This window comes from Lissotriton vulgaris, chromosome 7 (genome assembly GCF_964263255.1).
Source record: "Lissotriton vulgaris chromosome 7, aLisVul1.2, whole genome shotgun sequence".
Lineage (NCBI taxonomy): Eukaryota > Metazoa > Chordata > Amphibia > Caudata > Salamandridae > Lissotriton > Lissotriton vulgaris.
Window position 1 is genome coordinate 866,123,281 of NC_141695.1, and position 22,958 is coordinate 866,146,238.

General features: G+C 44.4%; 1 protein-coding gene across 1 annotated transcript in view; it reads left to right on the forward strand.

Moving 5' to 3' along the window:
- The window catches only part of LOC147702591 (uncharacterized), a 49,783-nt gene that overhangs the window by 16,315 nt on the left and 10,510 nt on the right, over positions 1–22,958 (forward strand). The window contains exons 3-5 of the mRNA XM_086929423.1: positions 13,774–13,828; positions 16,254–16,372; positions 20,656–20,703. Of these exons, the coding sequence (XP_086785549.1) occupies positions 13,774–13,828; positions 16,254–16,372; positions 20,656–20,703 (222 nt within the window). The remainder of the gene's footprint in view (positions 1–13,773; positions 13,829–16,253; positions 16,373–20,655; positions 20,704–22,958) is intronic.

Consider the following 22,958-nt stretch of genomic DNA (forward strand, 5'->3'; position numbering starts at 1 on the left):
GTTCATGCCTACTCATCCTGCTAGATCTCTCCTCTGCCTTTAATACGGTCAAACATGAGAACCTGACCGATCTACTGAACCTCAGAATGGGTCTATCAGGGTCAGTGCTCAATTGGTTTACCTCCTTTCTTCAAAACCGGACCCAAAAATTCAAGGTCAATAACTCCTTCTCCAATCCAGTTCCAGTAACTCTTGGAGTCCCACAAGGGTCCGCTTTATCTTCCACACTGTTCAATCTATTCATGGAACCTCTTACTGTCTTGTTGCAAGCATCCAACGTCCAATTTCACATGTATGCAGACGATACACAACTCTATCTGAAGATTCATACTCCTGAAGATGTCATACTATTCAACCAAACACTGTTGAGCACCCAAACATGGCTAACTGAGAACCACCTCAAACTTAACACACTCAAAACTGAATTCCTACTCATAGCTCCACCCTCCAAAATTCCCCTGCTCCAGGACTGGTTCAAACACCTCACCGCATTCAACGTGCAACCGACAATCATTGACTCAGCTAAATCTCTGAGTATAACCCTTGATGACAACCTCAAAATGCATAAACACATTGCCAATGCAACAAAAGGTGCAAATTTCCAGATTAATATTCTAAGGAAACTTAAACCCTTCCTACCAAAAAACGACCTCAAAACGGCAGTTCAAGCTCTAGTTATCCCCAGGATCGAATTTGGAAGTGTGTCTCTTTGCGGTCTCCCCAAAGCTACAACAGCACCTCTAAGAGCCACCATCAACGCTGCAGCCAGGCTCATCACAAGCTCAAAAAAAAGGTCCCACATCTACCCCGACCTGAAAGCATTGAATTGGCTACCATGGGAAGCCAGAATTCACCTAAAAATAGCATGCTTAACCCACAAAGCCATTCACCATAAAGCACCCAGCTATCTCTCTCGGAAACTGTCTATCTCGGGAGGCAAGAGATCCACAAGAAGTGCAGAAAGCCTATTACTGAAGCCACACAGATTTATTAAGGCGAAAACTTACAAACGCTCCTTCTTAGGGATGGCTCCTAGGATTTGGAACGCACTACCCCCAGAAACCAGACTTACCACATCTACTGCATTGTTCAAAAAGGAAGTAAAGGCGATCCTCATGGAAAAATTCACATGAGCCTCTCTGACATTCATGACCTATGTATATGCAAACAGACAATCTACATTGCACGTTGGCTTTCTCGGCCCGCACCTTTCTCTATATCAGAGACAAGATTTAGCGCATCTTAGGATTCAGCTTTTGATCTACCTCTCTTGGCTGTTTTATTTATGCACACTTTATCCACAAATATCTGTATTTCTGTACTGTGTACTGCTGTATTATGTTTTTATATCTCATACTGCTTGATATATACTGCTATTGTGTATTGTTTTTGTATAAATTTCCACTGCTTGTAAAGCGCTCTGATATACTGTTGAGTGACAATGATTTTGATGATGATGATGATGATGAGGATTGTTTTGTGGCTGCTTTGGTTTTGGATGAGATGTGTGCTGTTAGTGGAACAGAGTGGAGGGATCTACTATCCAGGCATGTTTTACTAGGAGAAGTCATCAAATGTGTGAAAGATGGTTGGACGAGAGAGAAGAATGCTCACTTTTCTTTACAGACTTTTGTTAAAGTTTCCCAGGAACTTTCTGTTGAAGACGGTCTCACAACTTTGCTTCCCCATGTTTACTTCACAACAATGTTACACCACAAAAGCAACACAGCACTCCAACTCACTCTCAAACACCATCTCCAACACATACACATTCAGACCCATCAAAATGCCTTCTCAGCATGCTGCATGAGGAACACGATACAGAACAGCTACAAGATTGCTATCCTAATACAGCTAATACCAGCACTAAAACACCTGCTACAAACCCACACAATACTGATCACTCTTCTACCAAACAAAGTCCCAATATCACCAAAGGCCACTCACTAAATTGTCTACTAATAAATGCTCGATCCCTCTCTAAAAACAAGCATCACATCTATGACCTTCTCACCGATGTAAAACCAGACATACTATTCGTAGCCGAATCATGGTTGGGAGAAGATATGGCTCCAGTCCTGAATGAAGCCATTCCTCTAGGCTATCAAATAATCACCAGAAATCGTATAGCCAAAAAAGGAGGTGGTTTAGCTGTTGTATTCAGGCAAACAATACATATCACTAAAATTGACAACATCTCCTTAAAGAATTGTGAGGCTCTTCTGACAAGATGCAATCCTACACCGTCTTCCTCCTGTAACTTTCTGCTCCTTTACAGACCTCCACCTAGCAAGGCAACGTTCCCAGACGCACTTCTAGAAACAGTTTCAAACCTGATAACAATACACTCCAACCTATGCGTTCTGGGTGACCTTAACGTTTGGTTTGATAAATCCAATATGACCCATCCAAAAACTATAATCACTGGCCTAGACGCATTGAACCTGCATCAGATTGTCCACAATCCGACACACACCGCTGGACATATCCTAGATGTCATTTTTGCTAATACTGAACTTGTTACTTTTCAAACTATAACTCCAGTCACATGGTCAGACCACCACTTGCTTGCCTTCCAACATAAAACAACACTAAGCGATTCACCTAAAACTACCTTACATCCATCCACCTATGGTCCGTGGAACAAACTCAATTTGGAACACTTGGAAACACAACTAACCTCCAGTACAAATCTGGAAAGCATGAATTCTGTTCAAAATCTATACGAGTGGCTACATGAAGCTTTCGACAACCTGATACCACTCAAAACCACACAAGAGAACAAAATAAAAAAGTGCCTTGGAGAAACGTAGAAATAAAATACATAAAACAATAAATTCGAAAGCTGCAACGTACCTGGTTCAAAACAAACGCCAAACAAAACAAACTTCACCTACATGAAAATTAACAGATTGTACAAGTCTGCTATCAAAAAAGCTAAGAAAAGGTAATATTCAAACAGAATTCAAAACGCTAAATATGCAAATAAAGAATTCTATAAAATACTCAATGAATTTCGCAAACCAAATTGCCTAGAAGGAACTCATCCTGTTACTCAAGATTTCACAGGCAAACTGGCAAATCATTACACGGACAAAGCAGACACATTGGAATCGTACTTAAAACAGAAACAAAGCACCAGCACTAACTGTTGTACAAAATAACAATCCAAGAATGCTCTAATCAAGCCTCTCCGTTCCTTCCGACACATCTCACACAATGAATTTATGGACCTGGTCAAAGCAAGCAGGTCTGCCGGCAGCCCTTCTGAGCCCTGTCCACCACAAACTTTCAAGACAATTCTTTTAATAACCTCTGCTGCCACTCCAGCAAGAAGAATCATCAACGATTCCTTAACTACTGGAATATTTCAGAAGAACTCAAAAAGTCATACATACGCCCTTTACTGAAGAAAACAAACTTGGACCCGCTGAACCCTGACAACTACAGACCCATTACAAATGGACCATTCCTTGGAAAACTGATAGAAAGAGCAGCATTCGCCCAGATGTCACAATTCTTTGAAGAGAATGACATACTTTCAGACTTCCAAACAGGATTCCGTCCGGGAAGAGGCACTGAATCTTCCCTCCTTGACATCTGGGATGACCTAAAGAATACAGTTGACCGCAACGGGGTTGCTGTGCTACTCCTCTTGGACCTCTCAGCTGCCTTTGACACGGTTGACCATGACACTCTGAAACAAAGACTCTATGAAGCCGGCATAGAGGGAATTGCTTTAGGCTGGATAGCGTCCTACCTTCAAAACAGAACTAATGTCATCCATACCCCACCTTTCTCGTTCAAACCACACTCCACAAAAGCAGGGGTCCCACAAGGTTCTATCATCTCGCCCATGCTTTTCAACATCTACATGAAGTCATTACCAGTAGTGATCAATACATTTCACCTCACGTGCTATAACTATGCAGATGACACGCAAATACTCCTTCAACTTGAATGCCCCAAAGACATTGGAAAATCACCAATTTTCAGCTGTCTCAGAGCCGTGGATCAGTGGATGACCTGGAGCCATCTCAAATTGAATGCTTCAAAAACTGAAATACTCACGTGTGGCGATTGGAAACATTACAACCCGCTTGCCGCATGGCCTGATGAACTGGGATCACTGCCTAAAGTATTGAAGGAAGTAAGAAACCTTGGAATGACCATGGACTCCAAGCTGTTGATGAATGCCCAAGTGGATAAACTAGCAAGATCAAGCTTTGCTACTATAAAAAAGCTGCGACAAATTTTCCCGCCTTTGGGATTTCCACACAAGGTCCAAGCTACCATTTCGCTTGTTCTGTCCAAACTCGATTACGCCAATAGCCTCTGCCACGGATCACCTTTAACGACCATGAAAAGACTACAACTGATTCAGAACTCGGCTGCCAGACTACTCTTGCATATCAAACCGCGAGATCACATCTCCCCTGCCTTGAAAGCCCTGCATTGGTTACCGGTTGCAAGAAGATCCACGTTCAAGCTGCTTTGTATCACCCACAAAGCAATACATGGAATGGGACTGCTTTTCATCAGGAATAAAATCACCAAACACAGTCAACAAAGGAACCTCCGCTGTAAAGGAGTATTTCGCCTCAAAATCCCACCATACAAGAAAAAACCCAAGGGTGTCACATCCTTCTCTGTTCAAGCAGCCACATTATGGAACTCTTTACCCCCCCAACATAAGGTCCACCGACAACCACCTTATCTTCAGAAAACTACTCAAGATTTTGCTCTTTCCCGCATAAGCACCATACGCAAACAGAAATTTACAGCATATCCCTCTGTATACAAGCATTTTTCTTTTCACTATAGATATGTACCTATCTTTGTGTATTACGTTGTATAAACATGTAAAATAATTATGTTGTTGAGAGAAAAAAAAAATAATAATAATTAAATAAAAATCATCCTTGGTCTACATGTACATACTTCCATTGTGCATCTTTGTACCTTCCATGTACTTGGATCTGTGTGTCTGTTACTTTTCTCCTGAAAAAGCATATCCAATGCACTACCCTATTTCTCATCCTGTGCCTATATCAATATCTTTAATCTACATATACTTACCTCCTTTATGTATCTATATACTTTCAATGTAACTATGGATCTATACATTTATCACTTTCTTCTAATTTAGCATTTCCAATGCACTAACCTATTTCTCAGCCTATACTTCGCTCAATATATCTTCTAGCCCAACCTTCTGACTCATCTCAAACTTCTTCTACTACTCCTTCCAATGCACTACCCTATCTCACATCCTATACATCTATCAATATATCCTCTACATCCACTTTCTCATTTATCCCAAACCCCATACCACTACGAGGATTGACAAAATAACCCTTTCTAGACTCTCTCCTACTCAACCCATCCTTGCATCATCTGACACATCTTTTACTATACCGATCCCCTAAAACAAACCTTTCTAAACTCTTTCCTCTGAGTCCTCCATCCAAAACTCCCTTTTACTCATCCAAAAGCCTCCTCCTATTGCTAAGACCTAAAATAAAAATATTAAAAAATCAACAACAAAAAAATCTTTCACTCTTTTATCCCTCCACTACCCTTTTCAATCAAAATTAACAGACTAACATGTTCACTTCTCAAATTCCATATTAAACTATACTAATATACTACCTAAATAACTGAATAACATATCCACTACTCAAATTACTTCATATTTATTTTTTATTTTTACTATACTGATTTTCAACAGTAATCCTTTATGGGTTACGGAGTGGCGTGCTACTCGCCAGAAAAGTGATTCAACACCCATCAGGGGTAACAAGTGTTATATGAATGCAAATCTTTCTTCCCCTTTTATCCCTCCGCTATCCTTCCCACTCCAAGTAACTGACTAATATCCACCCCTGAAATTACTTCATATTTCACCATATTAATTCACCGCTAATCCTTTGTAGGCTTCCTGAATAACATGCGTCAACAAGCGCTATATAAATACAAACCTTTGTCCTCCTCTATCCTTCTGCTATCATTCCAAATCCAAATAACTGGCTAACCTATCCACCACTTAAAATGTACTTGCATGTTTCACTGTACTAATTCAACACTAATCCTCTATGGGTCCCGTAGTAGCATGCTACTCGCCGAAAAAGTGCTTAAACGCCTCGTCAGGGGTAGTAAGCGCTATATAAATGCAATTACAATACAATACAATACAATACACAAACATCGGCATTGTAGGGGGGGCACAGGAGAGGCGTGACCCTCAGAGCATGTCTCATGGACAAGTTCATCACGATCATGGGTCCCTTTATAAATACCTCCCCTATTACATGTTAACTTCAGGCCATCAATTGTAGGTATTATACAGTGTGTATTTGAGGGGAGGGGGCATCTCACTATCTCAGATATGTCATAAGGGGCTCCCAAATGTCTATGGGCCGAGCCGTTGGGGGCATCAACTCCCAGTAGGTGGTTAATTGTTACTGGCAGTGCAATGAGTCCCTCAGCCAAAGTGTGGCCCTGGGTACAGATTTCTTCCCTCAGTGTTTGTCTATTTGGCGTTTGGCTAGGAGTCAGGGCATAGCTGTTAGGCGCCTGTGTGCTGGTGGTAGATCTTTAACATACCCTAGTAGACTGACCAGGTGAGTTTGTGGATGGCCGATGATCTATCGAAGAGTGGAGTGTACTTCTTGCTAGTACTTTGCTATCCCAGGTGTTTCTCAAGCAAAGTGTAACAAGCAAGCAATGGCATAGCCAATAGGTCTCGCCTTTGGGACTTTGTAAGTGTTTAGCCAAGCAGCACATCCTGTTTAACTGTACTAAGTTGTATGTAGTGAGCTCCCAGTATTAGAAGTTGCACCACAATCCATACTAACAAGTCTGCTTTCACTCACGCTTGCTTTAGAAATGTACTTTTTTTTTTGTTTAGAAGAACTTTAATAGGTTGCAATCTTCTCAACAGTGCTGCCAGAATGCAATGTGTAGTCCCAACCGTTTACAACAGGGCTAATGCAGTTTATATTTGCCATTCCATCACATATTTGCAAGAGAAGTAAAAAGCCCTAAAAATGAGTACCAAGAATTCAGCCGCCCACACTTTGTTTTTTCTTTCGCTAAGTACTACAAACAATGACCTATAAATGATAAATGCTACAAACTACTACAAACAATGACCTATAAATAATAAATGCTACTCAATTTATCGACCTTGGCAAGATGAAAGGCTTAGGTGACCCTACCAGGATTCAAACTCCAAATGTGTAGATCACAATTCTGAATCGAGTGCTCAGCTCACTGAGTTTCCTTGCCGACATAAGCTGGGCAGTGATATATTTGTTATAATTGAATTACCGGCGGAGTTGTTAATTGGGTTTAGAAGCGCTGTCCGTCCTGGGTGTGACCCCAGGCCTGGCATTACCCAGTACTTTGACTAACAACAGCTTCTATTCTGTCTCCGACTTCGTATATATAACCCTGTGCAAGTCAGCAGCGCTGCTGCCATCTTGGTGCTCCACCTCTAACATTATCCGTGACCAGAGGCGAAGCACTTTAACTCCTGTTTCTGTTCAGTTGACTGTAATGAGGTTACACGGCAAACGGAACATCACCAGTTCTGTCAGGAGAGCTAAGTAGATGACAGAGATGGCAGCTGCGTGAGGAGAGAGTGGGGGAAGGTGCGCAGCGGAAACGAGAAAAGGCCATGCAGAGAAGGCACGAGGCGTAAAGGGACCAGGAGGAGACATAAAGAAAGAGAGAGGAACCTGGGCGGAAAAAGTAAAAGAGAAAACAAGTAAAGAAGAGAACAGGGTGTAATAGACGGGCAGACGAAGGCACAAGGCGTAAAGCGACAAGGAGAAGACAGAAATAAAGAGACGGGCAGACAAGCCCGGGAGTGGTGCCCAAGAGTGGTGAGCGCACTGTAAGGAATGCAGGAAACCTGATCTAGAACAGATGGCATCCTGCCCGCCACAGCTCGCTCCCGAGACCCCTAGGCCAGAGGAGTGAACGTTTTGAGGTAAGGCAGGCTAGCACCCGTCTTTGGCCATTTGAGTGCTTTAATTATTGAAAGCCACACGCAAAGGCTAATGGGATGTGTGGGAGGAGGCAGACCCACAAGGATAAGGCTCTTGGAAGCCTGAAGTGATTCCAAGGGCCCTCTCAAAGAGTAGCGCATGTGCACTGCGATAGGCGAGACCTAAAAACGAGGCCTGAGGTGCCATGCATCTCTCGCAGCATACCTCCTCCCTCAAAACCATGTCTCGCAGTTGTAGGGGTGTACAATAGCCTGTGAAGGAACTTGAAATGAAAGAGACGCAATCTATAATCAGGCAAAAGGGCAAATGTATATTAATTAAACCTAAAACCTAGGAATCGTGGTTAGGAGCCAACAAAAAGACAGGAAGAAGATTACCATGAAAGAACAGACAGAAGACCACTAACGCAGGTTTGTTATGAAAACAATTAAAAAGCTTTAAACTTCCTTAAAGGGTCTTGCACTGGCTAGAACAAAGAGGCAGGACCAACAGTTTTTAAAAGATAAATATTTAATATTTATTGTGAGCAAGCACAGGTACCATGTCCAAGTTCAGACAGGAAAATAAAGGACGTGGTTAGGTGTAGGTTTCCTTTTCAGGTATTAAATTGGGAGGTGTGGTAAAATCCACCTTCTATTTCCAGTAATTAAAGGAATAGGGGCGTGAGTTTTGTAGTACAGGATTGGCACATCATGTCTCGCATCGAGGTAGACCTCGTGATGTAAGGACTGGAACAGGAAGGTGGACAAGGTGGTAATAGGAGAGTGCGTAATATAGTGAAAGACTGATACAATGTGACACAATAACAGGAGACGCTCATTTTTTTAAAACCTGTGATCACCCACACAACACAACAGCTATGTTGTGCAACAAAGGAAACATCCTATGTGGGTGTGCACTGTGACTGGTGACAGATAAAAGATGATGCTGAGGCAGGTGTGCAAACAAAACAACCCACAATATCTTCAACATAGCCTCTGTGGTACAAAAAAGACTGTAACAGTGGAAAAAAACATTGGCAAAGCCAACAGTTCTTGCCTTGGTGACCGATTGGGTTTGCCAATGACTTTTAGCCACACTGCATAGCATCCACGATGCTGTGCAGCATGGCTAAAGTTAAAGAATATACAAAAGCCTTTGTTGTGGCTACCCACAAAGGTACACACCTACAAAATGATGGGTTTTTAAAAATTTTTTTAGTTATCAGTCTGCATTGTTTTTAGTTTTTAAACAAGTGGGTGGAGTGGGACTATCACAAGGGAGGTAGGGTGAACAGCTTACCAACATGGCATAGGATGGGGGATGAACGGTGAAGCATAATAGGGGAGGCTGTGGGGAAACGCCTAAGCAACCATGGAGGGCATGTGAAAGCAACAGGGGCAAAGGCGAAGGGGACCTGAAAGCAGCAGGGGTGGAGGATAGGACCGAAGGCAGCATGTGGGTTGGGGGAAGAAACACGGAGAATTAGGGTGGTGGAAATAATGGGGAGGGGCAGGTGGGCCAGAGCAATAGGTCAGAGGGCGGGTAGAAGTAGTCAAGCAACAGAAAGCAACACGATTTACAGTGCAGAGACGTACATGAGGGAGAGGGCTCAAAAACACATTCACTCTACGGGAGTGCGTTACACTAAGGAAAAAAGTAGTGCTTGAAAAGTAAGCAACGGAAGCAGAAAAAAGTAGTACTTGAAAAGTAAGCAACGGAAGCGGAAAAAAGTAGTACTTGAAAAGTAAGCAGCGGAAGCGGAAAAAAGTAGTACTTGAAACGTAAGCAACGGAAGCCGGAATGCCAGCCAGTCAAAGAGATTTTAAAGTGGCAATGCCTCATGGGAGGGACAAACACAATTTTACAATCAAGGACATGAATAAGGAGCAGTCAAATGAGAGTGATAAGGTAAACCAACAAAGGGTAAGCAACAGGCCGGCTCTGAGGCGCTCTATGTGCTTGGTAAGTCACAATATGCCTCTCAACAGACAGCGCATGCACTGTCTAGCTGGCTTGACCTAAAAAGGAGGCAGGCTGCCAATGAAAAAAAGATGTGTGGCATGACACCGTGGCCCCTGCAAGTCTTTCGTCAATCTACTGGGTGGCACAGAGACTAACTGGGAAAAGCAGAAGTAAGGGAAAATGGGTGGTCACCAGACCAATACCAGCTTACATTATGCAACCAAAGATCCCTTGACTGATTCCCAAGGAAGCAGAGACCCCCCTTGATGCGGTATAGAAGAGTTTTCAAGCTGTGGCCTTGACCTACCTGGGATATCCTTGAATCCGGCGGCCCTCAGCTACTATTGGTAATTTTTTTTTCGCTTTTGAATGCACTGCGGTCCACATTCAACTTGCCCCACGTTTTTGAAACATAGAATTATCATGGCATAGCGGCTTGAGGCTTTTCATGCTGCCCATTGTCCGCCTCTTTTCTACCTGGTATGGCTTGCCGTTTTCACATTTCAATGTACTTCTGACCATCATGAAGTTATCCTGACTTTTGACCTAGTACAAGGTCTCTTCTTCTGCTTGACAGTGCCATCTGAATTATGTTGATACACATGGATAAAATAAATTGTGATAAAGAGCCCCCTACACCACTTTGTAAATATATATTCATGATCTATGGATGGTACCTGACCACCTTATGAACTGTACCTTCTACGCCCTGACGAAGGATTTGTTGGTTAAACTTCCACTCCGAAACGCGAGTTTTGAAATGCATATTTTGTTATTCCTTTGGGTTTTTTTTATATTTCTTTTTATTTTCGAATATAAAACAAAATAAAACAAAGACATATCTGGGACATCACATTCAGTTACAATAATAAGCAAACGTTTTCAGATATCAGGATTTCTGTATAAAACAGTGGGCGGGGTCATTGAAACATCGACGTGTAGATGGTTCAATAATTGTTGACTGCACACAATTAAGCTACACTTGATGCGCTACAGTACTCAGTCCCCGCCACCCAACAGAACAGGATAAAGAAAGGCGTTGTGCCCCCAGATACGAAAAAACGAAATCAGGATAAATGACAAAAATATTCGCGCCACAGTCTAAACTAACTACATTAACACCCATCCCCCCACCCTGCACCCCTGCATATGGCTTTCGCCGAACCCCAACTAGCAGTGTGCCTGTCGCCCCATCTAACTAAATACTAAAAATAGAAAATGGAGGTGTGCACCGTCGTATGTGCCCCCGGTCCCCCCTCCCTCACGACAGAACCAAGAATCCCCCAGAGTAAATCCCCAAATCTATTAAAAAGCTAATGCAGTACACAACAGGGGAAACTGTAAACACCGCCCAACCTCCCGCAAGCATCATGGTAGCAAATCCTACATCCATCAAGACCACAATGTCAAACCCAGTCAATCAGTCTCATCCTTGACCCTTTCGATCGGATGTGCGAACCCCTTCCGGACGAACTGCCGCCTCCACAGGATAGTCAAAATACGAGAAAAGTACAGCAAAGTTCAAACTGAGATCAAGCAAAGATGTTAAGTCACTGAGAACTCCATCAGGTCCAAAGACTCTCCTCACCGTCATAAACTCCCAACTTTGTTTCCTCCGCCATCGTAATGCTCACTGCACCATCAGGATTCAAGCAAGCCGGGCCGAAGACGGCTGTAATGCCAGCAACCGGTCCCCGGAAGCTTGTTTCCTTTCCAGTATAAGAATTGGCTTGGTAGTTTGGTCTGCCCTGTTCCCATGATGCACTGGGCCAGGGACAGACTAATTTGCATGTAGCCGGGTTCTGAGCTGGGATGGTGCGGTGAGCTAAAAAACGGTGATGAATCAAGCCCTAATCTGTTGACTGGGTACGAGTGTTCTGTTTAATTCAGATACTCTGTCCATCACCACCCCCTTTTCTGAATCGCTTTGTCCACCATAAGCGTGGAAGGGTATACTCAGATGTGAGTCCCTTGCTCACTGCACCATCAGGATTCAAGCAAGCCGGGCCGAAGACGGCTGTAATGCCAGAAACCAGTCCCCGGAAGCTTGTTTCCTTTCCAGTATAAGAATTGGCTTGGTAGTTTGGTCTGCCCTGTTCCCATGATGCACTGAGCCAGGGACAGACTAATTTGCATGTAGCCAGGTTCTGAGCTGGGATGGTGCAGTGAGCTAAAAAACGGTGATGGATCAAGCCCTGATCTGTTGACTGGGTACGAGTGTTCTGTTTAATTCAGATACTCTGTCCATCACCACCCCCTTTTCTTAATCGTAATGGAACTGGCGGATAGGGGAGAGACGCGGTTTCAATCCCAAAACAGTTCTCATCAAAAGTCTCCGGAAAGGGAGCACCGATTAGTCCTTCCACAGTCAGCGTTGATAGTAGGCTTGACAACCCATTCGAAGCACCGATCTCGCTCCTATTGGCCATCACACCGGCCGGAGGCTCCGACACCTCTCGTTGAACGGGGTCCGCTTCCTCTATCAAAATGGCCATCGTGGGTATCTCGAGCTGCTTCATTCCTTGTAGTGGAGCAGGATTCTCAGTCCGCTCCACTGCTCCCCGCTCGATATCAACCATTTTCACGTCCCCCATAGAGCCCGGTCTCCCCGGGGGAACAGTCAAAAGTGTAACGGACAACAGCAGAGGGAGATTCAATGTTAACAGCGGCATTGATCTGCGCTTCGCCACTGCAAGCGAAGATCCCAACCTAGCGAACGCCGGCGGGTGGCTAAGCAGGCCACCGGGTCAGGGACCTCCGCCCACAGCCTCAGTCGTGCATCGTCACCCCTCCTTCGATGTTTACCAACTCAGGAGACCGCCATCAAAATCGGGCCAAGAAAATCTCCACAGCCATAGACCGGACCCTGCCGCACGCTCATGGCCGATGTTTTTCAACTGGAACCCGGCTGGGCCAGTACTCGAGACCCCGGCTTCCAAGCTGGGCTAGGCCGCAAACTTTAACACAATATAACTCTGTCTACCAAACCGGTAGAAATCTCGGGATCGCACCATCGAGCTGTAGTTCGGTTTATACACACGGAGGCAGGGCGTAAAGACAGGATAAATGACAGGATCATCTGGCCGGAGACGGAGGTCGGCGGAGCCAGGAGCCCAAGCAGCCATCTTGTTTACTAGCGTAGCTCCTCCCCCTGTTATTCCTTTGTTGATGGTTCGTTGGATGTATGATTGTCCTTCTTTATTGAGCTTTGTATGGTATGTTTGGTGTGTGTGTGGTATGTGGTGTCATATTGTCTTTGTAGATTTTGTGTAATGTTATGGTGGGGCTGTTTCATTTGAACCTGTGTATAGTAATTAATTTTTATACAAATGTATATATATATATATATATATATATATATATATATATATATATATATATATATATATATATATATAAGGTTTTTGATGCAATAAAATATGAAAAGAATACTGTCTGTGGGACAATGATGTTATATTAATTAACTCATTAGGGGAGGTTTGTTGTTATTGTACCAAAGCTCCCTTGGCCTTCCCAAGAGAGCGTGGAAAGCTTTGCAACTGAAGCACCTCTCTGGTTAACAAGGAATCACTCTTTGAAATGGTGTTTTTTGTTTGCTGTGATTCCTGTCTGTGCATTAGGACACACCATCTGCTGAAGATATATATGTGTGATGTTTGTATAAAAGGTGGCTTCAGTCCTTGGAAAGCTGCCTCAACCTTTCTTTCTTGTGAGTTGGCTGAAATTAGTAATATCAGCTATTAGCCCGTTAAGAAACAAATGAGTTTGTCATGTGAAGTTGACCACAATAATATTATAACTATTTACTTTACAGATTACGCAAACAGAAGGCACAAAGGAAGAGTCCAAGATGTCTGGGGTCTTAAAATGTAAGTTTGTGTTTGTTTTGGCTGACGGCGAGATTAGTTAGATGAGCGAAACAACTTACCTTCAGGACAGGCTGGATTTAGAAAAGCTCACAGCCTTCATCAGAGGTTTCATATGCTTTATCTTCTCAACAAGTCTTGTAGTTGAAGGAGAGGTAACCTGTCTGTTGTATTCATTGATCTATGAAATACTGTTGACAAAGTGCCGTGTGCTCTATTCACTGAGGCTTAAAGAAGCTGAATGGAGCATTTCGAGCACTTCCAGCATCAGAGGTCTGGATAGAGATCGGATTAGTCCAGAACCAGCTCTCCATTCACTCTTGGAAACCCTGGCTGATTGCTTTCACCAGTGTCTGTGCGGGTCACCCTTGGAATCTTATTAGCAAGAAGGAGCAAATCCTCTCAGAACAGCTGGGGCCATATTATCAAGAAAGGGCGATACATTATCGCTGCTTTTATGGGCAGGAAACTGCCGCTAAAGCGGCGATAATGGGCTTGATAATATGCCCTTGTGAATTCCCATAGAAGCCCATGTTCTGGTGTGAACATGGGCTTCTATGGGAATTCACAAGGGCATATTATCAAGCCCATTATCGCCGCTTTAGCTGCAGTTTCCTGACGATAAAAGCAGCGATAATGTATCGCCCTTTCTTGATAATATGGCCCCTAGTTCTTTAGTCTGGGGCAATCCTTCATTGTGATGGAAATTTTTGGGCTATGCGCTAATAATTGAATCCCAAGCTCATGTTGTGATCCAATATATTATGGCCATTGTAGTCATTTGTGTGGTAATAGATGTCCTCAGAATTATGATTGACAGCAGCTACTAATACATATTTTATTCAGTTTGAAGCTCATCAGAGGAGTGTAGTCTTCTGGATACTAAAAAGTTAAATATTGACTAAACTCTATGCCTTTGAATTGATCCAAGTAACAGCCTGTGCTGCAAGGGAACCTCTTTTCTGGTACAAAGCTAAAGCCAAAACACCGAGAAGCAGAAACACACATCCAAACACGTGTGTGGTGCTGCGCTACAAGAAACCAACAAGGAAGAATCTAGGGTGTGCTCATGGACCTTAATAACTTTTCAACTCCTTCTGGTCTTCTTTGTGCTGTGTACCTTGCAGAGGTTCATTTCCCAGTTCATCTCATGCATCATAACTGCAGGCGTCAGCTCTCTCAGTGTATGATGATCAGAAGGCTTTGGGCTCGTACGATTAAGAACTAACAGGGTATTAAATGGTGGCTCACAGGACTCCCCAAGCGATGGCCAGAATGGAGTTAGTGCCCAGTGCCGCAGATCATTCAATATGACAGAAGCTTGCTTTTTCAAGGCAGCGCCGTTAATACTTACCTCAGGGAGAGCCTGAGGCAGGTGTAGATTATCACAGCACAAACACAACTGCAGTTCCTATCTAATTGCAAGCAGCAGTACTGAGAGAATAACACCCAGTATTCACAACGGGGTGAAGCTTGATTGAAACAGATCTAATGTGCCATGTTCTTCAGTGAGCACTTGTAGGTGTGTATTGCACCATTCATTGTCCATCAGCCTAGCTGGAAAAGGTCCAAGAAGGCTGGGCAACAACTCACTAGATCAAAAGGCTGCAGCGAAGGGTTCTTTAGTGGTGTCCTGATCACCTCTGTCTGAATGCCACAGATACCTCCCCACCCACGGCTAGAGAACGGATAGCCACAGCAACGTCTCGATAGGGGTAGTAAGCGAGATATAACTGCAATTTAAACACGTGTCTAAGGGCCAGAACAACTATCTCAAACATTTACTTAACTAAAATAGCTTGCTTAGTTTCTCATCTGATTGTTTAATGTGTAGGTCGGGTGTTGTGAGATATATGCAGTATTTCGTGACCTTAAAAAGAGCGCTGCTTATGTTGAATCCTTGTTGATGGTGTTTCTGTAGTAATCATCATTGATTTCTATGATAAACTGCCCGAGTTTGGAATGAAACCACTTCTTGGAGGTGAGGACCCCTTGCAGCTGTGTGCATCTCTAGTAACTGTGCGTCTGATATCAATCATGAATTCATTATTACTTTCCACGACTTCTTGGTTTTATTTTCACTTTTTGTACACCTTTTTGTTGTGTGGCACAGTTTGCATTGGGCACATGACTTTATATAAATCTATCATGTAAAAAATGTCAGTAACTTTATGTGTTCCGTTTAGAGATGTCCCCCTCCATCCCCCCAATAGCAGCCAGTGTTTAGAGCTTATCACAATTATACCACATACTCGAAGGAGGCTCCAAAATGTACCCAGACCCCTTTCGCTGTCTGCTGCCTTCTCCTCTACCCTTCCTCCCTCCACCCAGGTAGAAAAGGATGTGCTTGAACTCAGTTATGTGTTTCCTTATACAGAAGTCAAGACTACCGTCTTTCTTAATTCTTATTTTGTTTTGTGTTTTTTAGTCTTTGGCAAAGGTGATGACAAAGACAAAGACAAAGATAAAGACAAAGACCATGAAAAAGACAAGAAAAAAGACGAAGGAAAGAAAGACAAAAAAGATAAGAAAAAGAAGGAGAAGAAGGTAAGTGATAGATCACTTGGGTCATTTCCTGGAGGATTAAAATGTTACAGGTTTCATTCCATGCAGTACTTTTCTGTACCTTCTCTTGATTTCTCTGCCTTTGTTTGTTTGGCCATGGGACTTAACAGTGCTTCTCGGTACACCCATTGCCCCCCATTATCCGTCTCAGAAAAACTGCTCCTTTTCCAACCTCACAGGGAGTTTTGCTTTCCAGTGTATTTATCCGCTGAGTATGCAATCCAAGTGTATTGCCCTTCAATGCAAGCTTTCACAGAGTATTCCCCCAACTGTTACCTGTTGCTTGTTGTTATCTGTTGCTTGTCTTGACCTCGCTGATTGTTATTTCTGCCGCTCCGGCCTCCCAGTGTCCCTTACCCCCACCCAGGACCTACTTAATGGAGGCCGTACAGCAACTGTGCGCAGGGGACACACAACCAGCACACAGAAGGTGCCTGGACTTAGGCAAGCGACAGGAACTCTGAATCTCCCATCACCTGTAGTTCACAGCCTTGGACCCGGGGCGGTGCAACAATTGCTACCTCGCATCTCCTTGATCAATGGTAGGACCTTTCTCCTGCCGTCACTGCCTCTCTGCATGGAACTCAGCACCTTCCGCTCTAATGGAATACTTCAACACAACCACCTCACCGACAACAACTGCCACAATACCACTCCACTGCCTCCTGCTTAACACTGGATTGCTCTGCAAACATGCCACTGAAATCTGAGACACCATCACCATTACACCCCGGATTTTTCTTCTTCACTGAGACCTGGCTCAACCCCTCCGCCACCCAACACCTACCCCCTAAGGATACAAGATGATACACTGGGACTGCACCAATAAACACGGAGGTGGAGTCGTCATCATCCACAGAGAACCACCACCGCAGATAACACCACACCTATCATGGAGCACCTCAACTTCCAACTCCAAACCGATGGGGTAATCTTGTGTACAGACCCCTAGGCACACGTCCTGGATTCTGCACCCTATTCCAGAATGTATTTCCCCACCCACCATTGACTCCAAGCACCACATCTTCCTCAGTAACATTAACCACCTCGAAGACCCCAAAGAACGAACACTGCCAGCCTCCTGGAAAGCATAAGCAATATCGGCCTCACACAACTGGTTCATCGACTGCACACATAACGCAGGACATGCTTGACCCAATATTCACTGCCAGCAACAGAGTGAAGTACACCCATGCCACAGAACTCACCTGGAATTACCACGCTATTGTCCACTTTACCATCGCAGGAGCACCAGACACCACCACTTATACCCCAAGCTCCTTCCATCCTCCCGAAGCAATGGAATGGCGCCCTCAGCACCACCCATCTCAACTCCGCAACCAACCTCAAACAGACTGTCGAGAACCCCTCTGCCTGAATCACCAAATGAGCTGGCAGAGTCGCCCCTATGAAGCCCCCCAGATCCAGTAAGTGCGCCAAACAAAACAGCTGGTGCACATCAGAACTCAGGACCACGAAATGCAACTGCAAACGTTTAGAGAGATGATGGTGCACAACCAAAGATCCCACAAACTGAGCCATCTTCAAATCATCCCTCAACATACACCATCAAAGCCTAAAATACACACAAAAAAACTCCCTGGCAGATCGCATCGAAGCCAGCTCCAACCACAGCAAAGAACTCTTCAACATCGTCAGAGAGTTCTCCTGCCCATCAGCCACCAAGACAAGAACAAGTTCCCCCCATCCCAGGAACTCTGCAAACCCCTGATGGACTACCTCCCCTAAAGAAATCCAACATCTATTGTAACTTCATACCCCCAACCTCCCACACCTCCACAGTACCCTAACGCTAACTGACGACATTCACAACCCTCTGCTCACCACATGGGAACAGCTCTACACACAGTGCACCACGTCCATCAGGAACTCCATCCACTCTGGAGCACCCATGGACCCCTGTCCCACCTCTTCCTCACCCTCAGGAGCAAGAAAATCAGCCGTGATCTCACCTCCATTCTCAGTGCTTCCACCACCACAGCCACCTTCCCCGATCAATGGAAACATGCAGAGGTCAGACCCTTCTCAAGAAACCCTCCACCGACCCCAGCGATCTTTAGAACTATTGCCCCATCCCTCTTGTCCCCTTCCCTAAAAATTCCTTGAGAAGGCCTTCAACTGCCAACTCACTGAACACCTGGAGAACAACAACCTGCTGGACACCTCCCAGACCGTCTTCCGCGCCAACCACAGCCTCGAGATTGCCCAGATCGATGCCACCGACCACATCTGGACCCCTTTTGACCAGGGAGATACAACAACCTTGATCGTCCTCAACCCGTCTGCAACGTTCAACATCGTATCCCACCACACCCTCATCAAGAGTCTCCACCACATCGGGATCCAGGGAGATGCCCTCAAATGGATTGCATCCTTCCTCACAGGATGAACACAGAGAATCTACCACCCTCCCTTCTTGTTTGAACCCAAGAGCATCATCTGTAGCGTCCTGCAAGCTTAATACCTCAGCCCCACCCTGTTTAACACATACATGACGCCCCTGGCCAACATCGTCAGAACCCATTTCCCCAACATAATTTTCTATTTGGATGACACCCAGTTCCTCCTTTCGCTCTCAGAAAACCACCACTAGGACCAACTTCCACAACTGCATTATTGTCATGAAATGGCTGAAGACCAACTGCCTGAAGCTCAACATAAACAAGACTGAAGTGCTCATCTTTGAAAACAAAACCTCCCCGTCGAACAACACCTGGAGGCCTTCTGAACTCAGACCCACACTGAGAGACAAAGTCTGCAACCTTAGCATCATCCTGTACAGCGAACTCACCATGAAACCCTGGATCAAAACAGTCGCCTCCGCGTGCTTCCACAGCCTTCACATGCTTTGAAAGGTCTTCAGATGACTCCTTGTTAACCGCAGAAAAAAAGTTACCTAAGCCCTAGTCACCAGCCAACTCACCCACGTGAATGAACTCTATGCTGGAATTACCTTCCAATTCCTGAAAAGACTCCAGACGATACAGAACTCAACTGCCAGACTCACCCTCAACCTCTCCAAATGGACACACATCACCCCCCACCTCAGTACCTCCATTGACTCCCTATCCGGAAAAGATGCTAATTCAAGATGGAGATACATGCTTACAAGGCCCTCCACGACCAAGGACCAGCATGCCTCAACCACCGCCTGAACTACCACTAACCCTTCAGACACCTGGGATCTGCCACCCTCTTGCACGGAATTCAGAAAGGGACTCAAGACCTGGCTCTTCGACTGGTTGTCGCAGGATTTCCCTCAGCGGTGATTATCCGTGCTCTCAAGCACATCACTATTGAATAAATGATTAATTGATTTATTCACTCAGCCTGGTCACACCCATATGTACTGTTTGGTAAATATGCACAGTGTTTCTTGTAGAAATGGTACTGTTCTTGAATCACTAAAATACAACTGTAAAAATGACAAATTGCAACAAGCCCCAGTAGCTGTTTATTATGTCTCTTCTACAATTACTGAGATCCAGTCCTCTAAGCTTCCCCTCACTTTCCCCTACTCCACTTACACTGATGTGCAAGTAGTATCCATTCAAACATGAAACTGCCACATCCCATCTAACGCTAGCATTCCCTGCCAGACCATATAGCACTCTGCCAGGCTCTATAATAGCCCATCACAACCCCTCTAGCGTTGCCCACACTCCCACTATGGCTGTACCCTGTTACAACCATCATGTCCTGCTATACCTTGTCAAACACCATCAGGGCCCGCCATGCCCATATCACACCACTTTAGCATCATAGCCCCTCATACCCTGCTCTGCCATGCCGAATTGCGTCCGCCCTGCCATGCCCTGTCATTTACAGATCTGCCACAAAACATCCCACTCTGGCCCATGCTGCCTTGTAGAATCTAACCATTACCGTCACACCTTCCCTCAACCCTTCCATACCTTACACCCTCACTCCCACCATCATGGCAATCCCTACACCACAGCACCGCATCGCAATACAGAGTGCTACGCCCAGCCTTGCAACACCTACATTGTAGGTAATGGGCGCAGTGCGCTAGTGATGAGGAGAGTGGTCCTTAGCTTGATTCATCTGCAGCTTTCTTAAGACTGGGCCCTGGCTCTCTGCAGTTGTGCTGAAGCCCTGAGCTGTGGGCAGGATGCTCACTGCTGCAGGGATGTTAATTACTGCTTTGCTGGATGGCATTGAACCAGGTACAGAAGCATGGCCTGGCACTAACCCTGTTTTTTTCTCTTTCTTTGTTCTGTTAGGAAGGAGACAAACATGGCAGCAGCAGCAGCTCCGACAGTGACTCTGAGGTAAAGCATAGAGCATATGCCACCAGACAGCGCATGGCGTGAATGCTAGAGACAAGAACCCTCCCTCTTAGGAAATGCTATCTTAAAGATAGAAATCTTTATTGAGGCGGAATGTACTATGCTCAAACCTGGTGGTTCACCCGCTCAATGTAGAGTTTGGTCATGCCTCTGACAGTGGGACCACATATGGATTTATCAGTTGAAACCTTTTTCCTGATGGCCCGACTGACACAGCCTTTCAGTCACAGGATCTCAGAGCCTCTGCTCTGTTTAGGGTGGATCTTCCTACATACTCCCTGTATAGTACTGCCAGGAAAACCTAGTGATCTTGAACAAGAAAACAAATAAAGTGCCACACGCTTGGAGATAACTCCCAGCTTGACAGAGACATTTTATTTTTCAAAAACAAGCTTCTTCTTTGGGAGTTAATTTAGATAAAAATGTGCTGTGCAGGCACATGGAACATGGCGGGAGCACAACAAAGCTTCAGTCACCTCATGGGAGTCGCCCTGGAAGGAGCTCCTCTGGAAGGACAGAGATCTTCATTGAGCAGGTGGACATCTCTAAATGTAGTATTTCTTTATTTTGAAAAGGTTTATATAGCGCGAACCTGAGGTTTATATAGCGCGAACTTGCCCACCGAGGGTATCAGAGCCTTTACAGCTTATGCATCACCAGGTAAAAAGCATACAAAACAGAATAACCAAAACGACAAATTCAAAGTAAAATAGTCCAGCAATCTTGTGGAGGCACAGCAAAACATATCATAATCAGCAGAGGGAGCAAAAAGATCACAGTCTAGAATTGTCCGACCAACGCATGAACAAGGTGGCTGGGGAACAGAACAACAGGTATGAAACCCGAATCAGAGGAAGGTGCCAGGCTAAGGCAGAAATGTCTTCTGCAGTAACTCTTTGACTTTTTTTTTGAAGAAGACAGTCGACTGGTTCACCCTGACTTCAGGGGGATGGGAGTTCCAGATCCTCTGAGCCATCCCTGAGAAGGCTCGGTTATAGGTCTTTTTTAGTTGAATTTTTGAGGTTTAAGCAAAAGGGAGCTGGCGCTTCTGGGGGCTCTAGAACCACAGGAGAGTTCCAGTTTCTGCGCAAGGTACACCAGCGTCTTGAAGTGGACGGCTTTGTGAGCCATGCATTCAATTTTTAGCTGTATACGAGCTTCATATGGCAGCCAATTCAGTTCCCGCAGGTCCAGGGAGATGTGGTGGTATTTTTTGTGCCAGTTAAGAGCCTCCCAGCGGAGTTGAGGGTAGCCCTAAGAGGAACCGTCCTAACTCTGGGCAGTCCACAAAGTGTTGCACTATCGTGGGCCAGCTTTGAGATCACCAATGCTTGAACTGCAACCTTTAGGTCATGAGAACGGAGGAAGGGTAGCTTAGTAAATCACCCGGGTGCACTGGTGGGACGGAGTGCAAGCTACTAACATGAGTCTGTTCAGTCTTGGCTTCTTGGATGGTGCTCATTTTTGGCAATCTACTGTGAGCTATAAAGAAATTTTCCTTAGAGTTTAGTTTGCAGTTTTTAAACTTTGTCAATTGATGTCATACATGAGATGTACAGTTTTACTGTTGCACCATGACATTTCTATTTTAATTATTGCTACATAATAAAGAAACGCATGTCTTTATTGTTGCCATTTTTCACGGCCACTGCTGATATCTGTTTGCTGTGTGGAACTCATGGCTGCCTGACTGACTGATGTGTGGATACTGCTCTTTTCCAAGTGTAAATCGAATGTTTCCTTTCTTGGGACCTATTATGTCTCATAACAACGTGTTCCTTTTACTATGGCTGTTGTCGGTGTGCACTGCCCCAAAATGATTTGTATTGTGTTTTATTGCTGGACATGGTTTATTAGGATAAGGCCACCCCACTGACTCCATTCTAACATGGGAAGAAGTCTTTGATTTTCATTGAATTACCCGTTCTGTAACCTTCTTTTTTCGCATCAGTTTAACGAATTGTGGAATATAGTTTTAAATTACAAAAGTTAAAAGGAAATTTATATTGCAGCATTGTGCCCCTGATGTCATGGAGCAATTTGGAGACATTATTTTCAACAAGCATTTGCAATGCAATAGGTCCCACATTTACAAGAGTTTTTGCTATTGACATTGTAAATTACATTGCCTTTAGTTTATATATAGTTTAAAAAAAATCTTTTTATTAACAAAACAACAAAGATAAACCACAGGTGACATAGCAGCTTGTCAATGTTATATTCCCATACATTCAGAA